Consider the following 12,140-nt stretch of genomic DNA (forward strand, 5'->3'; position numbering starts at 1 on the left):
ATTTGGGGTGTCAGACCAGCCTTAGCTAGTGACGGGGATAGGAGTGAGGGTGGATGCTTTGGAATTCGCCTCTTTGCTGGTCCGTAGCAGATTCTGTTGAGTTGGAGGCAGGCGACACCGCTTAGTGCCGCCACATGGCTGGGTGATTTGAAGGAGTTCTTGTACCTTGAGAAGGTCAAGTTCACAGTGAAGGGGTCAATCGATGGGTTCTATTGTAGATAGCGGCCAATTATACTGCACTTATAGCTGGTCATTGTTAGCTGTTAGTTGGTTAGGTCTGGGTGGGGTGTTTGATTTTTCTTTTGTTTTTACATTGCTATTGTTGTTATCTGTGTTATTGGGGTTGTGATTTGTACAGAATGATAAAAGTTCAATAAAAATATATTTTTTAATGAAAATGTATACACTGACCTTGGCCACTCATGAGGTCATTGAACATTTTGGAGCACTGGATCCTTGTCTTTAGGGCTTGATTCCTAGCATTCACTATCTTGACTATGTGATTCAATTAGTTTGGTAAAATTATTACTATATCACCAACTCTCCCATATGCTAGATTGGAGGAATGTCTGTCACTTAGAGCTCTGGGAAAAATAAACAATATTGCACATTCAATAGTGTCCATTCCTGTCAAGCTGGTGGAAGAATTATTAGATATATGATAGAGGAAAAGCTCCCTTGGAAAGCAGCAATAATGTCTGCCTCGTGGTACTGTAGGTGGTGTAAATTTCAGAAAATGACCTAAAAAATAAGATATTTTGATTGAAAACGTGAGGATTTTGAAGGAGGAGGGAGAAAAGATAAAAGTGCAGGAAAGACAATTGACAGTCAATGGGTTACGGGGTCCATCAATGACAGCTAAGGGGAAACTCTGCTGAGCTCAAAAGACACATCAGAAACCGATAACAAAGTTAGATTCATCAGAATAGAAACATGGAGACACGAGAATTGGAAAAATTGAATGATTTTTTTATGGTCAACCGAGTAAGTAGTATAATTCAGGTGGCACCTCGAGAATGACAACAGTTGTGAAACTTGTTGGCATGTTTGCAGTATTTGTCTTCACTGATTGAGAGATAAGCACATCTCATGGATGTGGTTTGCCTCTTTAATGTATACACCAAGTTGACATTCATTGTTATATTGATTAGGTCACAGGCCATTCCTGTTGCTAAGCAAAAATAAAGGACTTTGTATTTACATCATAATAGCGTACAATTCACATATCTAGAATGTTCATGCCTGCGATTTTAAATGTCATTAGACATTCAATGAATGAGAAGTGTTGATATGAAGAAAGCTACATAAGAAAGTTTTGATCATCAGTAAAATTGGAACTATAAGACCATATCCTTTGCATGAAGTACACAATAGATTCTGCATTAACAACCAGCATGAGCTCTTCAAGGATCGATGCTGCAACCAACACCAAATCCAAAACGTAAGGAAAGTGTTTTAACTTCTAGCACCATAGCTTGTGTGGAGCATAAATATTACCAATTTTTCCTGAGTGTGAAAAACATCACGTCAATCTGCATCAAATTTCAGGATAATTTATTTTGAACGTGGTAGCACGGTAGCATAGTGGTTAGCACTGTGGATTCACAGCGCCAGGGTCCCAGGTTCGATTCCCCGCTGGGTCACTGTCTGTGCGGAGTCTGCACGTTCTCCCCGTGTGTGCGTGGGTTTCCTCCGGGTGCTCCGGTTTCCTCCCACAGTCCAAAGACGTGTAGGTTAGGTGGATTGGCCATGCTAAATTGCCCTTAGTGTCCAAATAGGTTAGGGGGGGTTATTGGGTTAGAGGGATAGGGTGGAAGTGAGAGCTTAAGTGGGTCGGTGCAGACTCGATGGGCCAAATGGCCTCCTCCTGCATTGTATGCTTTATGTTGTATGTAGTATGTTCTAAATTGCCATTGTTGCCTTAAGGAGTTCCTTTTTAAATAAGAATTTCCTTTTTAGTCTGCCTATTGTTCTTTCTCTATAGAGTATGAAATATGCCTGTGTAGATGGCACAGAAACAGAAGATGGTATTTGAACCTTTAATTTAGATAACCGAAAATGACCTGATTTTGGCTTCTTTTCCCCTCTTCTGAAGGGCAACATACAACATAGAACATACAATGCAGAAGGAGGCCATTCGGCCATATGCCTCTGCTCACCCGCCTCTCTTCCACCCCCCCACCCCCCCACAAATGCTCCAATTAGTGTTTCCTTCTCCCTTCTTGCTTCACAGCTAATATTTTTCACATCAAATTCAATGTGCCAGCCAAAGACCTTTTAGTCTGACCATTTTACTAACTTAAAAGGTTATATTTTCCTAACATATTGACAAAATGAAGTTCAAGAAAAGTTTGCTTAACTCAGGGGGTCCGGAAGTAATAGCTTCGTTGAGAATTTGGAGGCAGTTTCAACAGCACTTTGGGTTGGGGGCAGGGTCAAGGGAAATTTCGATTCGGGGGAACCATAGATTTGAGCCAGGGAAGTGGGATGGAAATTTTCGGAGCTGGGAGGAGAAAGGAATTAGAACACGAAAAGATTTATTTCTTGGGGGTCGTTTTGCGGGATTGAAGGAGCTGGGAGCAAAGTATGGGCTGGAGCAGGGGGAAATATTTAGATACATGCAGGTTCGAGACTGCCAGAAAGGAAATACAGAGCTTCCCAGTACAGCTGGCTTCCACATTGCTGGAGGAGGTACTGACGACATTACTGTAGTATCGGCAGTTTACGGGGCTATTTTGGAGGAGGAGACGGCGCTACTAGAAGGGATCTAGGCAAAGTGGGAGGAAGAGTTGGGAGAGGGTATGGAGGAGGGGTTTTGGTGTGAGGTGCTCCGGAGGGTGAACGCCTCCACCCCGTATGCGAGGTTGGGGCTGATACGGCTGAACGTGGTGTATAGAGAGAGCGGACCTTACAAGGGCGAGGATGAGCCGGCTCTTTGAGGGGGTAGAAGATGTGTGTGAACGTTGCGGGGAAGGCCTCGCAAACCACATTCATATGTTTGGTCCTGTCCAAAGCTGGAGGATTACTGGAAGGAGGGGTTTAGGGTAATCTCTAAAGTGGTACACGTGAAACTGGACCCGGGCCCTCGGAAGGCCATATTCGGGGTGACGGACCAGCCGGGGTTGGAAACGGGCACGGAACAGATGTCGTAGCCTTCGCCTTGTTGATCGCCCGAAGGCGGATCCATTTAGGGTGGAGATCAACCTCTCCATCCGGTGCCCTGGCATGGCAGGGTGACCTGCTGGAATTCTTAACGCTTGAAAAGGTCAAATTTGAACTGAGGGGAAGGATGAAGGGTTCTACAATTCATGGGAGTTATTCATTATGCACTTTTGAGAATTGGATCACATCGAACATTAGGGGATGATGCGCTATCAATTACGACGAGACGAGAGAAGAGAGTAATCGAGGCTTTATTATACAGAGATGTGTGGCCTCCTACAGCTGCTGCCGAAATGGCTGCAGTTCGGAGAGCACACACATTTATACTCTGCCAACTGGGCGGAGCCAGCAGGCAGGGATCTACCCCTGTACCTGTAGTACAGGGGCCTTACCATAATACCCTTGTATGCAGTGTAGTATATATAATATAATACAACAGTGATGACTACCACATTCACCCCTTGTTAAAAATGAGTCCAGCGGGGGTGGTGGAAAACTATTTACATACAGGTTGTCATTACAATTTCAGAGAAGGTTACAAATTTAGACAGTCGGGCGCCTTGATCCGTCGTTGAGAGCGCCGTAGCGCTGGTGGCAGGTCAGGCATCGGCTCGGTCATCGGTGACTCCGGGAGCGTGTCGACATCCTCTTCATCCCTGTGTGGGACCAAGGGGAGGACGGATTGTCCTGGAGCGGGGGCTGTGGTGGGGTGCGCTGGGGGAAGGAAGGAGGCGGCGGGGCAGAGGGGGGGGGGGGGGTGTGGGGACCCAGCTGGTGCCAGGTCTCTCAGGGAGACTGTGTCATGGCGGCCATCGGGGTGCGCTACATAGGCGTACTGCGGGTTTGCATGGAGTAGCTGTACCCTCTCAACCAATGGGTCGGCCTTGTGGAGCCGCACGTGCTTGCGGAGGACAATGAGTCCTGGAGCTGCCAGCCACGTTGAGAGCGAAACCCCGGAGGTGGACTTCCTGGGGAAGGCAAGGAGACATTCATGGGGTTTTCGTTAGTCGCCGTGCACAGGAGTGACCGAATGGAGTGAAGTGCGTCGGGGAGGACCTCCTGCCAGCGGGAGGCCGGGAGATTTCTGGACCATAGGGCCAGCTGGACGGCCTTCCAGACCATCCGATTCTCCCGATCCACCTGCCCGTTTCCACGGGGGTTGTAGCTGGTCATCCTGCTCGAGGCAATGCCCCTGTTGAGCAGGTACTGGCGCAGCTCATCGCTCATAAATGAGGATCCCCGGTCGCTGTGGACGTAGGCAGGGAAACCGAATAGAGCGAAGTTGGTGTTGAGGGCTTTGATGATGGTGGCAGACGTCATATCGGGGCATTGGATGGTGAAGGGGAATCTGGAATATTCGTCGACCACATTGAGAAAATACGTGTTGCGGTCGGTGGAGGGGAGGGGCCCTTTGAACTCCAGCTGAGGCATTCAAAGGAGGCCTTCACCAGGCGTGCACGGTCTGGCTGGTAGAAGTGCGGTTTACACTCCACGCAGACCTGGCAGTCTCTGTTGATAGCCCTGACTTCCTCGATGGAGTAGGGCAGATTGCGGGCCTTTATGAAGTGATAAAAGTGGGTGACCCCTGGGTGACAGAGATCGTCGTGCAGGGTACGGAGTCGGTCCACTTGTGCACTGGCACATGTACCTCGGGACAGGGCATCGGGGGGCTCGTTGAGCTTACCGGGGCGATACAAAATCTCGTAATTAAAGGTGAAGAGCTCGATCCTCCACCGCAAGATCTTATCATTTTTGATCTTGCCCCGTTGTGTGTTGTTGAACATGAAGGCAACCGACCGTTGGTCTGTGAGGAGAGTGAATCTCCTGCCGGCCAGGTAATGCCTCCAGTGCCGCACAGTTTCAACGATAGCTTGGGCCTCCTTTTCGACGGAGGAGTGCTGAATTTCGGAGGCATGAAAGGTGCGGGAAAAGAATGCCACGGGCCTGCCTGCCTGGTTGAGGGTGGCGGCCAGAGCGACGTCTGATGCATCGCTCTCGACTAGGAAGGGGAGCGTCTCACGACTGCCTGCATCGCGGCCTTGGCGATGTCGGCCTTGATACGGTTGAAGGCCTGGTGAGCCTCAGCCGTCAATGGGAAACCGGTGGAGTGGATGAGTGGGCGGGCCTTGTCTGCATAGTTAGGGACCCACTGGGCGCAGTACGAAAAGAACTCCAGGCATCGTTTGAGGGCGTTGGGGCAGTGGGGAAGGGGGAGATCCATGAGGGGGCGCATGCGATCGTGGTCGGACCCTAGAACTCCGTCCTGAATCACATAGCCGAGGATGGCTAATCGGTTCGTGCTGAACACACACTTCTCCTTGTTGTAGGTTAGGTTGAGGAGTTTGGCGGTGTGGAAAAATTTGGAACGGTTAGCGTCGTGGTCCTGCTGGTTGTGGCCACAGATGGTGACGTTATCCAGGTACGGGAAAGTGGCCCGCAGTCCGTAACAGTCAACCATTTGGTCCATCTCCCGTTGGAAGACCGAGACCCTGTTAGTGACGCCGAAGGGACACCTAAGGAGATGGTAAAGGCTGCCGTCCGCTTCAAACGCGGTGTGCGGGCGGTCCGCCTTGCAAATGGTGAGCTGGTGGTAGGCAGATTTCAGGTCCACTGTCGAGAAGACCCGGTACTGTGCAATCTGATTGACCATATCAGATGTGCTTGGGAGGGGGTACGCGTCGAGCTGTGTGTACCGATTGATGGTCTGACTGTAGTCAACGACCATCATGTTTTTCTCCCCCGTTTTCACCACTACCACTTGGGCTCTCCAGGGGCTGTTGCTGGCCTCGATGATACCTTCCCGCAGCAGCCGCTGGACCTCAGACCTGATGAAGGTCCTGTCCTGGGCGCTGTATCGTCTGCTCCTGGTGGCGACGGGTTTGCAATCCGGGGCGAGGTTTGCAAACAGAGAAGGCGGGTCGACCTTAAGGGTCGTGAGGCTGCATACAGTAAGAGGTGGTAGGGGCCCACCAAATTTCAGGGTTAGGCTCTGGAGGTTGCACTGGCAGTCCAGGTCTAGTAGCAAGGCAGCGCAGATGTTGGGGAGGACCTAGAGCCGGAAGCCGCTGTACTCTAGCCCTGGATGGTGAGGGTGGCGATGCAGTACCCTTGGATCTCCACAGAGTGGGATCCGGAGGCCAGGGCGATTCTTTGGTTAATGCGGTGTACCGCGAGGGAGCAGCGCCTTACCGTATCGGGGTGGATGAAGCTCTCAGTGCTCCCGGAGTCCAGAAGGCAAGATATCTCATGCCCATCGACCTTCACCTTTGTCGACGCAGTCGTGAGGTTGTGCGGTCGGGACTGGTCGATCCTGACGGAGGTGAGACGCGGCTGGTCGTCGGTGGTTGCAGGCGATGAGCGGCCCGATGAGGTGCCCGACGGGAAGGGGTTCTGAGGCGGGGAAGGTGGCGGCGCCCACGGCCCGCACATATCCTGGGGCAGGCAAGGTGGTGGTGCCCACGAGCCGCACTGTTGTGAGGGGAGCAAGATGGCGGCACCCACGGGCCACACATGGTGGGTGCAGGGACAATAGTGGCGATTCAGCGGGACTGGCACACTGCAGCGAAATGTCCTTTCTTGCCGCAGGCCTTGCAGAGCGCGCTTCACGCCGGGCAGCGCTGCCAGGGGTGTCTGTCCGCAGAAGTAGCACTTGGGTCCCCTGGGGCTGGTTGCCTGCCGCGCGGCGCAGCCGTGGGGTTGGCTGGGGGCGGTCGCTGATGGGGTCCATGATGGGGTGGCCGCTGGCGGGGTCCACGATGCCCGGTAGGAGTGGGCCGTGCGGTCTGGGGCATACGCCTGTACATTGTGTGAGGCAACTGTGAGCTAGTTTCTTGGTCGCTGCAAGGTCAAGCGTAGCCCCTTCTAAGAGGCGCTGGCGGATGTAGGCTGACTCTATGCCCATAATGAACACGTCTCTCATTAGCAGGTTAGAATGTTCAGTGGCTGAAACGGCCTGCAATCACAATCTCTCACCAGGGCGAGCAGGGCACGCCAGAAATCTTCCACAGACTCACCGGGAAGTTGGTGCCGCGTGGACAGGAGGTGTCTGGCGTAGATCTTGTTGGTCTGCTGAGCGTAGTTCTCCTTCAGTAGCACCATGGCCTCTGCGTAGGTAGGCGTGTCCTGGATGAGGGGAAAGACATCGGAGTTCAGCCGCCTGTACAGAATCTGGAGCTTCTGTGCTTCTGGGATCGGGTCTGTCGCAGATCCGATGAATGCTTCAAAGCAAGCTAGCCAATGTGCAAAGTCCTTTTTGGCATTGTCTGCTTGAGGATGCAGCTGCAGGCGATCAGGCTTGATGCGGAGATCCATCTTTGTAAAATCTCTGTGTAATAAATTGATGCACTATCAATTACGACGAGACGAGAGTAGAGGCTTTATTACACAAAGATGTGTGGCCTCCTACAGCTGCTGCCAAAATGGCTGCAGTTCGGAGAGCACACACATTTATACTCCGCCTACTGGGCAGAGCCAGCAGGCAGGGATCTACCCCCGTACCTGTAGTACAGGGGCCTTACCGTAATGCCCTTGTATGCAGTGCAGTATATACAATATAATACAACAGTGGTGACTACCACAGGGGGGTTGGGGGCTGGGGGGTTTGGGGGAGGAGGACTGTATGTGTTAATGGTGACTATGGGTGACTTCCGGGTGCGGCGATGCAGACCTAGGTCGCATATTCGGGAGCTCCTGCTTGGAACGGACTTTTGGGCTCTTTTACAGGGCCCCCACGGCATTTGTTTGACATTTCCCGGTGTGAGAAGAAGACTGCAGCATTCCCCTGATGGTGTCCCCCAGGAATGTTGTGTCTTTTGGCTGCCAGACCCGGCAGAAACAGTGAAGGATTTGGCTTGAGCTGCAGCAATAGACAGAGGCCTCTTCTAGCATGCAGGCGGGGGAAGGGCAAGCTTAAAGCTGCAATCTGACTTGACTCTATCAAAGGTGAATTCTAGCAGCAGAGGGAACAACTGTGAAAGGATCTACCAAGGCCATTGAAGAGGCGGGGACGAGGCTTTTGGTGGCAGCCATGGAGGAGTAGGTCGCGCATTCGGCAGCTCCCATCTGGAACGGACTCTCAGACCTTTTTCAGGCGTTTGCATAGACTTTTTGGGGCAGACTGGTGAAACAAACACTGCCAACTTCTATGAAATGGACCAGAAGTGTAACGGCCAAAGGAGCGGCACTGGAGCAACGGGAGAAGCGAGGGAAAGAAAACAAAATGGCGGCGGCCAGGGACAAAGGGGAGCTGCAGGAGTTCATCAAGCGCTGCTTCGAGGAGCAGCGCGAGGAGATGCGCAAAGAGATGTTGGCGCCTATGCTTTCGGCAATTGAAGGACTTGGGATCACGCAGAAGGCCCACGAAGCTAAGATCCAGGAGGTACAGAAAAGAGTCAGTCAGAACGAGGATGAGCTCGTGGGCCTGGCGGTGAGAGTGGAGCAGAACGAGGCGCTACACAAGAAGTGGGCGGGAAGACTCGAAGGCCTGGAGAACAGGTCGAGGAGAAAGAATCTGCGAATCCTGGGTCTCCCTGAGGGAGTGGAGGGGGCTGATGCCGGTGCATACGCGAGCACGATGCTCGAGACAATGATGGGCACGAAGGCCCCTTCGAGGCCGCTGGAGTTGGACGGGGCACATCGGGTGCTGGCGAAGAAGCCCCAGGCAAATGAGCCGCCAAGGGCGATGGTGGTGAGGTTCCACCGGTTCACGGAAAGAGAGTGGGTCCTGAGATGGGCCAAGAAGGAGCGGAGCAGTAAGTGGGACAATGCAGAGATCCGAATATACCCGGACTGGAGCACGGAGGTTGCAAAGCGGAGAGCGGGTTTCAACCGGGCCAAAGCGGCGTTGTACCGGAAAGAAGTGAAATTCGGAATGCTGCAGCCAGCGCGACTGTGGGTCACATACAAGGGCCAACACTATTACTTTGAAACGCCTGAGGAGGCGTGGACCTTTGTACAAGCCGAAAAGTTGGACTCCAACTGAGGGTTTGTGAGGGTGGGGGGGATGTTTTGGGGTTTGATGTGTGATGGTTGTTGTATATAGGGGGTCAATTACGCGCAGGAAATGTTACATGGGCTGGGGGAGAGAGACAAGGCCGCGACAGGAGCTGCGCCAGAGGGGGCGGAGTGGGCTTTGGAAAGCACGGGGTTTTTTCCCGCGCGCGGGAAGAAAGGCGGGAGGGGGAACAAAGGAATGCATATTGATTGGGAGACTCACACGCGGGGAGGTCAATGGGATGGCGGGGGAAGCCGGGGTCAGCAGGCGTCAGCTAACTTACGGGAGTGACATGGGGGGAGCAAAAAAGACAGGGGTCTAGCCGGGGGAGGGGAGGGGGGGGGGGGGAAAAAGGGTTACTGCTGCACTGGCCGAAAGGGAATGGGACACAGAAGAGGTGGTTGGGACGGGGGTCCCCCCTCTGGGGGACTGGAGGGTGAGGGAGGCGTGGACACGGGACTGGCCCGGAAAAGGAGATGGCTAGTCGGCGGGGCGTGGGGGGGGTGGGGGGGGGGGGGGGGGGGGGTGAGAGCCCCTCCAATCCGGCTGATAACGTGGAATGTGAGGGGCCTGAATGGGCCGGTGAAGAGGGCTCGAGTGTTCGCGCACTTAAAGGGACTGAAGGCGGACGTGGTCATGCTCCAAGAGACACATCTGAAGGTGGCGGACCAGGTCAGGTTAAGAAAGGGATGGGTAGGACATGTATTCCACTCGGGACTGGACGCGAAGAATAGAGGGGTGGCAATATTGGTGGGAAAGCGGGTGTCATTTGAGGCCAAGACTATTGTAGCGGACAATGGAGGGCGATATGTAATGGTGAGCGGTAGGCTGCAAGGGACGTGGGTGGTGTTGGTAAACGTATACGCCCCGAACTGGGATGATGTAGGATTCATGAAGCGCATGTTGGGGCGCATTCCGGACCTGGAGATAGGAGGCCTGATAATGGGAGGGGACTTCAATACAGTGTTGGATCCAGCACTGGACCGCTCCAAATCAAGGACTGGAAAGAGGCCGGCGGCGGCCAAGGTACTTAGGGGGTTTATGGATCAGATGGGGGGAGTGGACCCATGGTGGTTTGCAAGGCCGCAGGCCAGGGAATTTTCTTTCTTCTCCCATGTACATAAAGCCTACTCCCGGATAGATTTCTTTGTTCTGGGTAGGGCGCTCATCCCGAGGGTGGAGGGGACGGGGTATTCGGCTATAGCCGTTTCGGACCATGCGCCGCATTGGGTGGAACTGGAGCTGGGAGAGGAGAGGGACCAACGCCCGTTGTGGCGGCTGGATGTGAGACTGCTGGTGGACGAGGTGGTGTGTGGGAAAGTGAGGGGGTGTATCGAAAGGTACTTGGAGGCCAACGACAACGGGGAGGTGCGGGTGGGGGTGGTATGGGAGGCGTTGAAGGCGGTGATCAGGGGAGAGCTAATTTCCATTAGGGCTCATAGGGAGAAGACAGAGGGTATGGAAAGGGAGACGTTAGTGGGGGAGATTTTGAGAGTGGACAGGAGATACGCAGAGGCCCCGGAGGAAAGATTACTTGGGGAAAGACGACGGCTCCAGACGGAGTTTGACCTGTTGACCACAGGGAAGGCGGAGGCACAGCGGAGGAAAGTGCAGGGGGCAACCTACGAGTATGGGGAAAAGGCTAGTCGGATGCTGGCACACCAGCTCCGTAAGAGGATGGCAGCGAGGGAAATAGGGGGAGTCAAAGATGGAAGGGGAGCCACGGTTCGGAGTGCGACGAAAATAAACGAGGTATTCAAGGCCTTTTATGAAGAGCTGTACAGATCCCAGCCCCCAGCGGGGGAAGAGGGGATGAGACGCTGCCTAGATCAGCTGAGATTCCCGAGGTGGAGGAGCAAGAGGTGGCTGGTTTCGGGGCACCAATTGGGTTGGAGGAGCTGAGCAAGGGTTTGGGGAGCATGCAGGCGGGGAAGGCCCCGGGACCGGATGGATTCCCGGTGGAGTTCTACAGGAAGTACGCAGACCTGTTGGCGCCGCTACTGGTGAGGACCTTTAATGAGGCAAGAGAGGAGGGGACCCTGCCCCCGACAATGTCGGAAGCGACAATTTCTTTGATCCTAAAGCGGGACAAGGACCCACTGCAATGTGGATCGTTCAGGCTGATCTCGCTCCTCAATGTGGATGCAAAGTTGCTGGCAAAAGTGCTGGCCACGAGGATCGAGGACTGTGTCGCGGGGGTAATCCACGAGGACCAGACGGGATTTGTAAAGGGCAGGCAACTAAACACCAATGTGCGGCGGCTCTTAAACGTGATAATGATGCCATCGGAGGAGGGAGAGGCGGAGATAGTGGCAGCAATGGACGCGGAGAAGGCCTTTGACCGAGTAGAGTGGGAGTACCTCTGGGAGGTGCTGCGTAGGTTTGGGTTCGGGGTAGGGATTATCAATTGGGTTAAGCTCCTTTACAGAGCCCCGATGGCGAGTGTAGTGACGAACCGACGGAGGTCGGAGTACTTTCGACTGTACCGAGGGACGAGGCAGGGGTGCCCCCTGTCCCCCCTGTTGTTCGCATTGGCGATCGAACCATTGGCCATGTCATTGAGGGAGCCTAATAAATGGAGGGGGGTGGTCCGAGGGGGAGAAAAGCATCGGGTGTCGCTATATGCAGATGACCTGTTGCTGTACGTGGCGGATCCAATGGAGGGGATGGTGGAGGTCATGCAGACTCTAAGGGAGTTTGGGGAGTTTTCGGGCTATAAGCTCAATGTAGGGAAGAGTGAGCTCTTTGTATTACAGGCGGGGGACCAAGAAAGAGGGATAGGGGACCTACCGCTGAGGAGGGCGGAGGGGAGCTTTCGGTATCTGGGGATCCAGATAGCCAGGAGTTGGGGGACCCTACATAAACTGAATCTGACGAGGTTGGTGGAGCAAATGCAGGAGGATTTCAAAAGATGGGACATGTTACCGCTCTCGCTGGCGGGTAGAGTGCAGTCGGTCAAAATGGTGGTCCTTCTGAGGTTTCTGTT

General features: G+C 53.6%; 1 protein-coding gene across 1 annotated transcript in view; it reads left to right on the forward strand.

Moving 5' to 3' along the window:
* The first annotated feature begins 1,274 nt into the window (after positions 1 to 1,274).
* Positions 1,275 to 12,140, forward strand: part of LOC140430026 (sperm-associated microtubule inner protein 10-like) — a 33,547-nt gene continuing 22,681 nt past the window's right edge. The window contains exon 1 of the mRNA XM_072517585.1: positions 1,275 to 1,441. Coding sequence (XP_072373686.1) covers positions 1,359 to 1,441 — 83 coding nt within the window. The 5' untranslated portion in view covers positions 1,275 to 1,358. The remainder of the gene's footprint in view (positions 1,442 to 12,140) is intronic.

Source organism: Scyliorhinus torazame, chromosome 9 (genome assembly GCF_047496885.1).
Source record: "Scyliorhinus torazame isolate Kashiwa2021f chromosome 9, sScyTor2.1, whole genome shotgun sequence".
In the NCBI taxonomy this organism is placed as follows: Eukaryota; Metazoa; Chordata; class Chondrichthyes; order Carcharhiniformes; family Scyliorhinidae; genus Scyliorhinus; species Scyliorhinus torazame.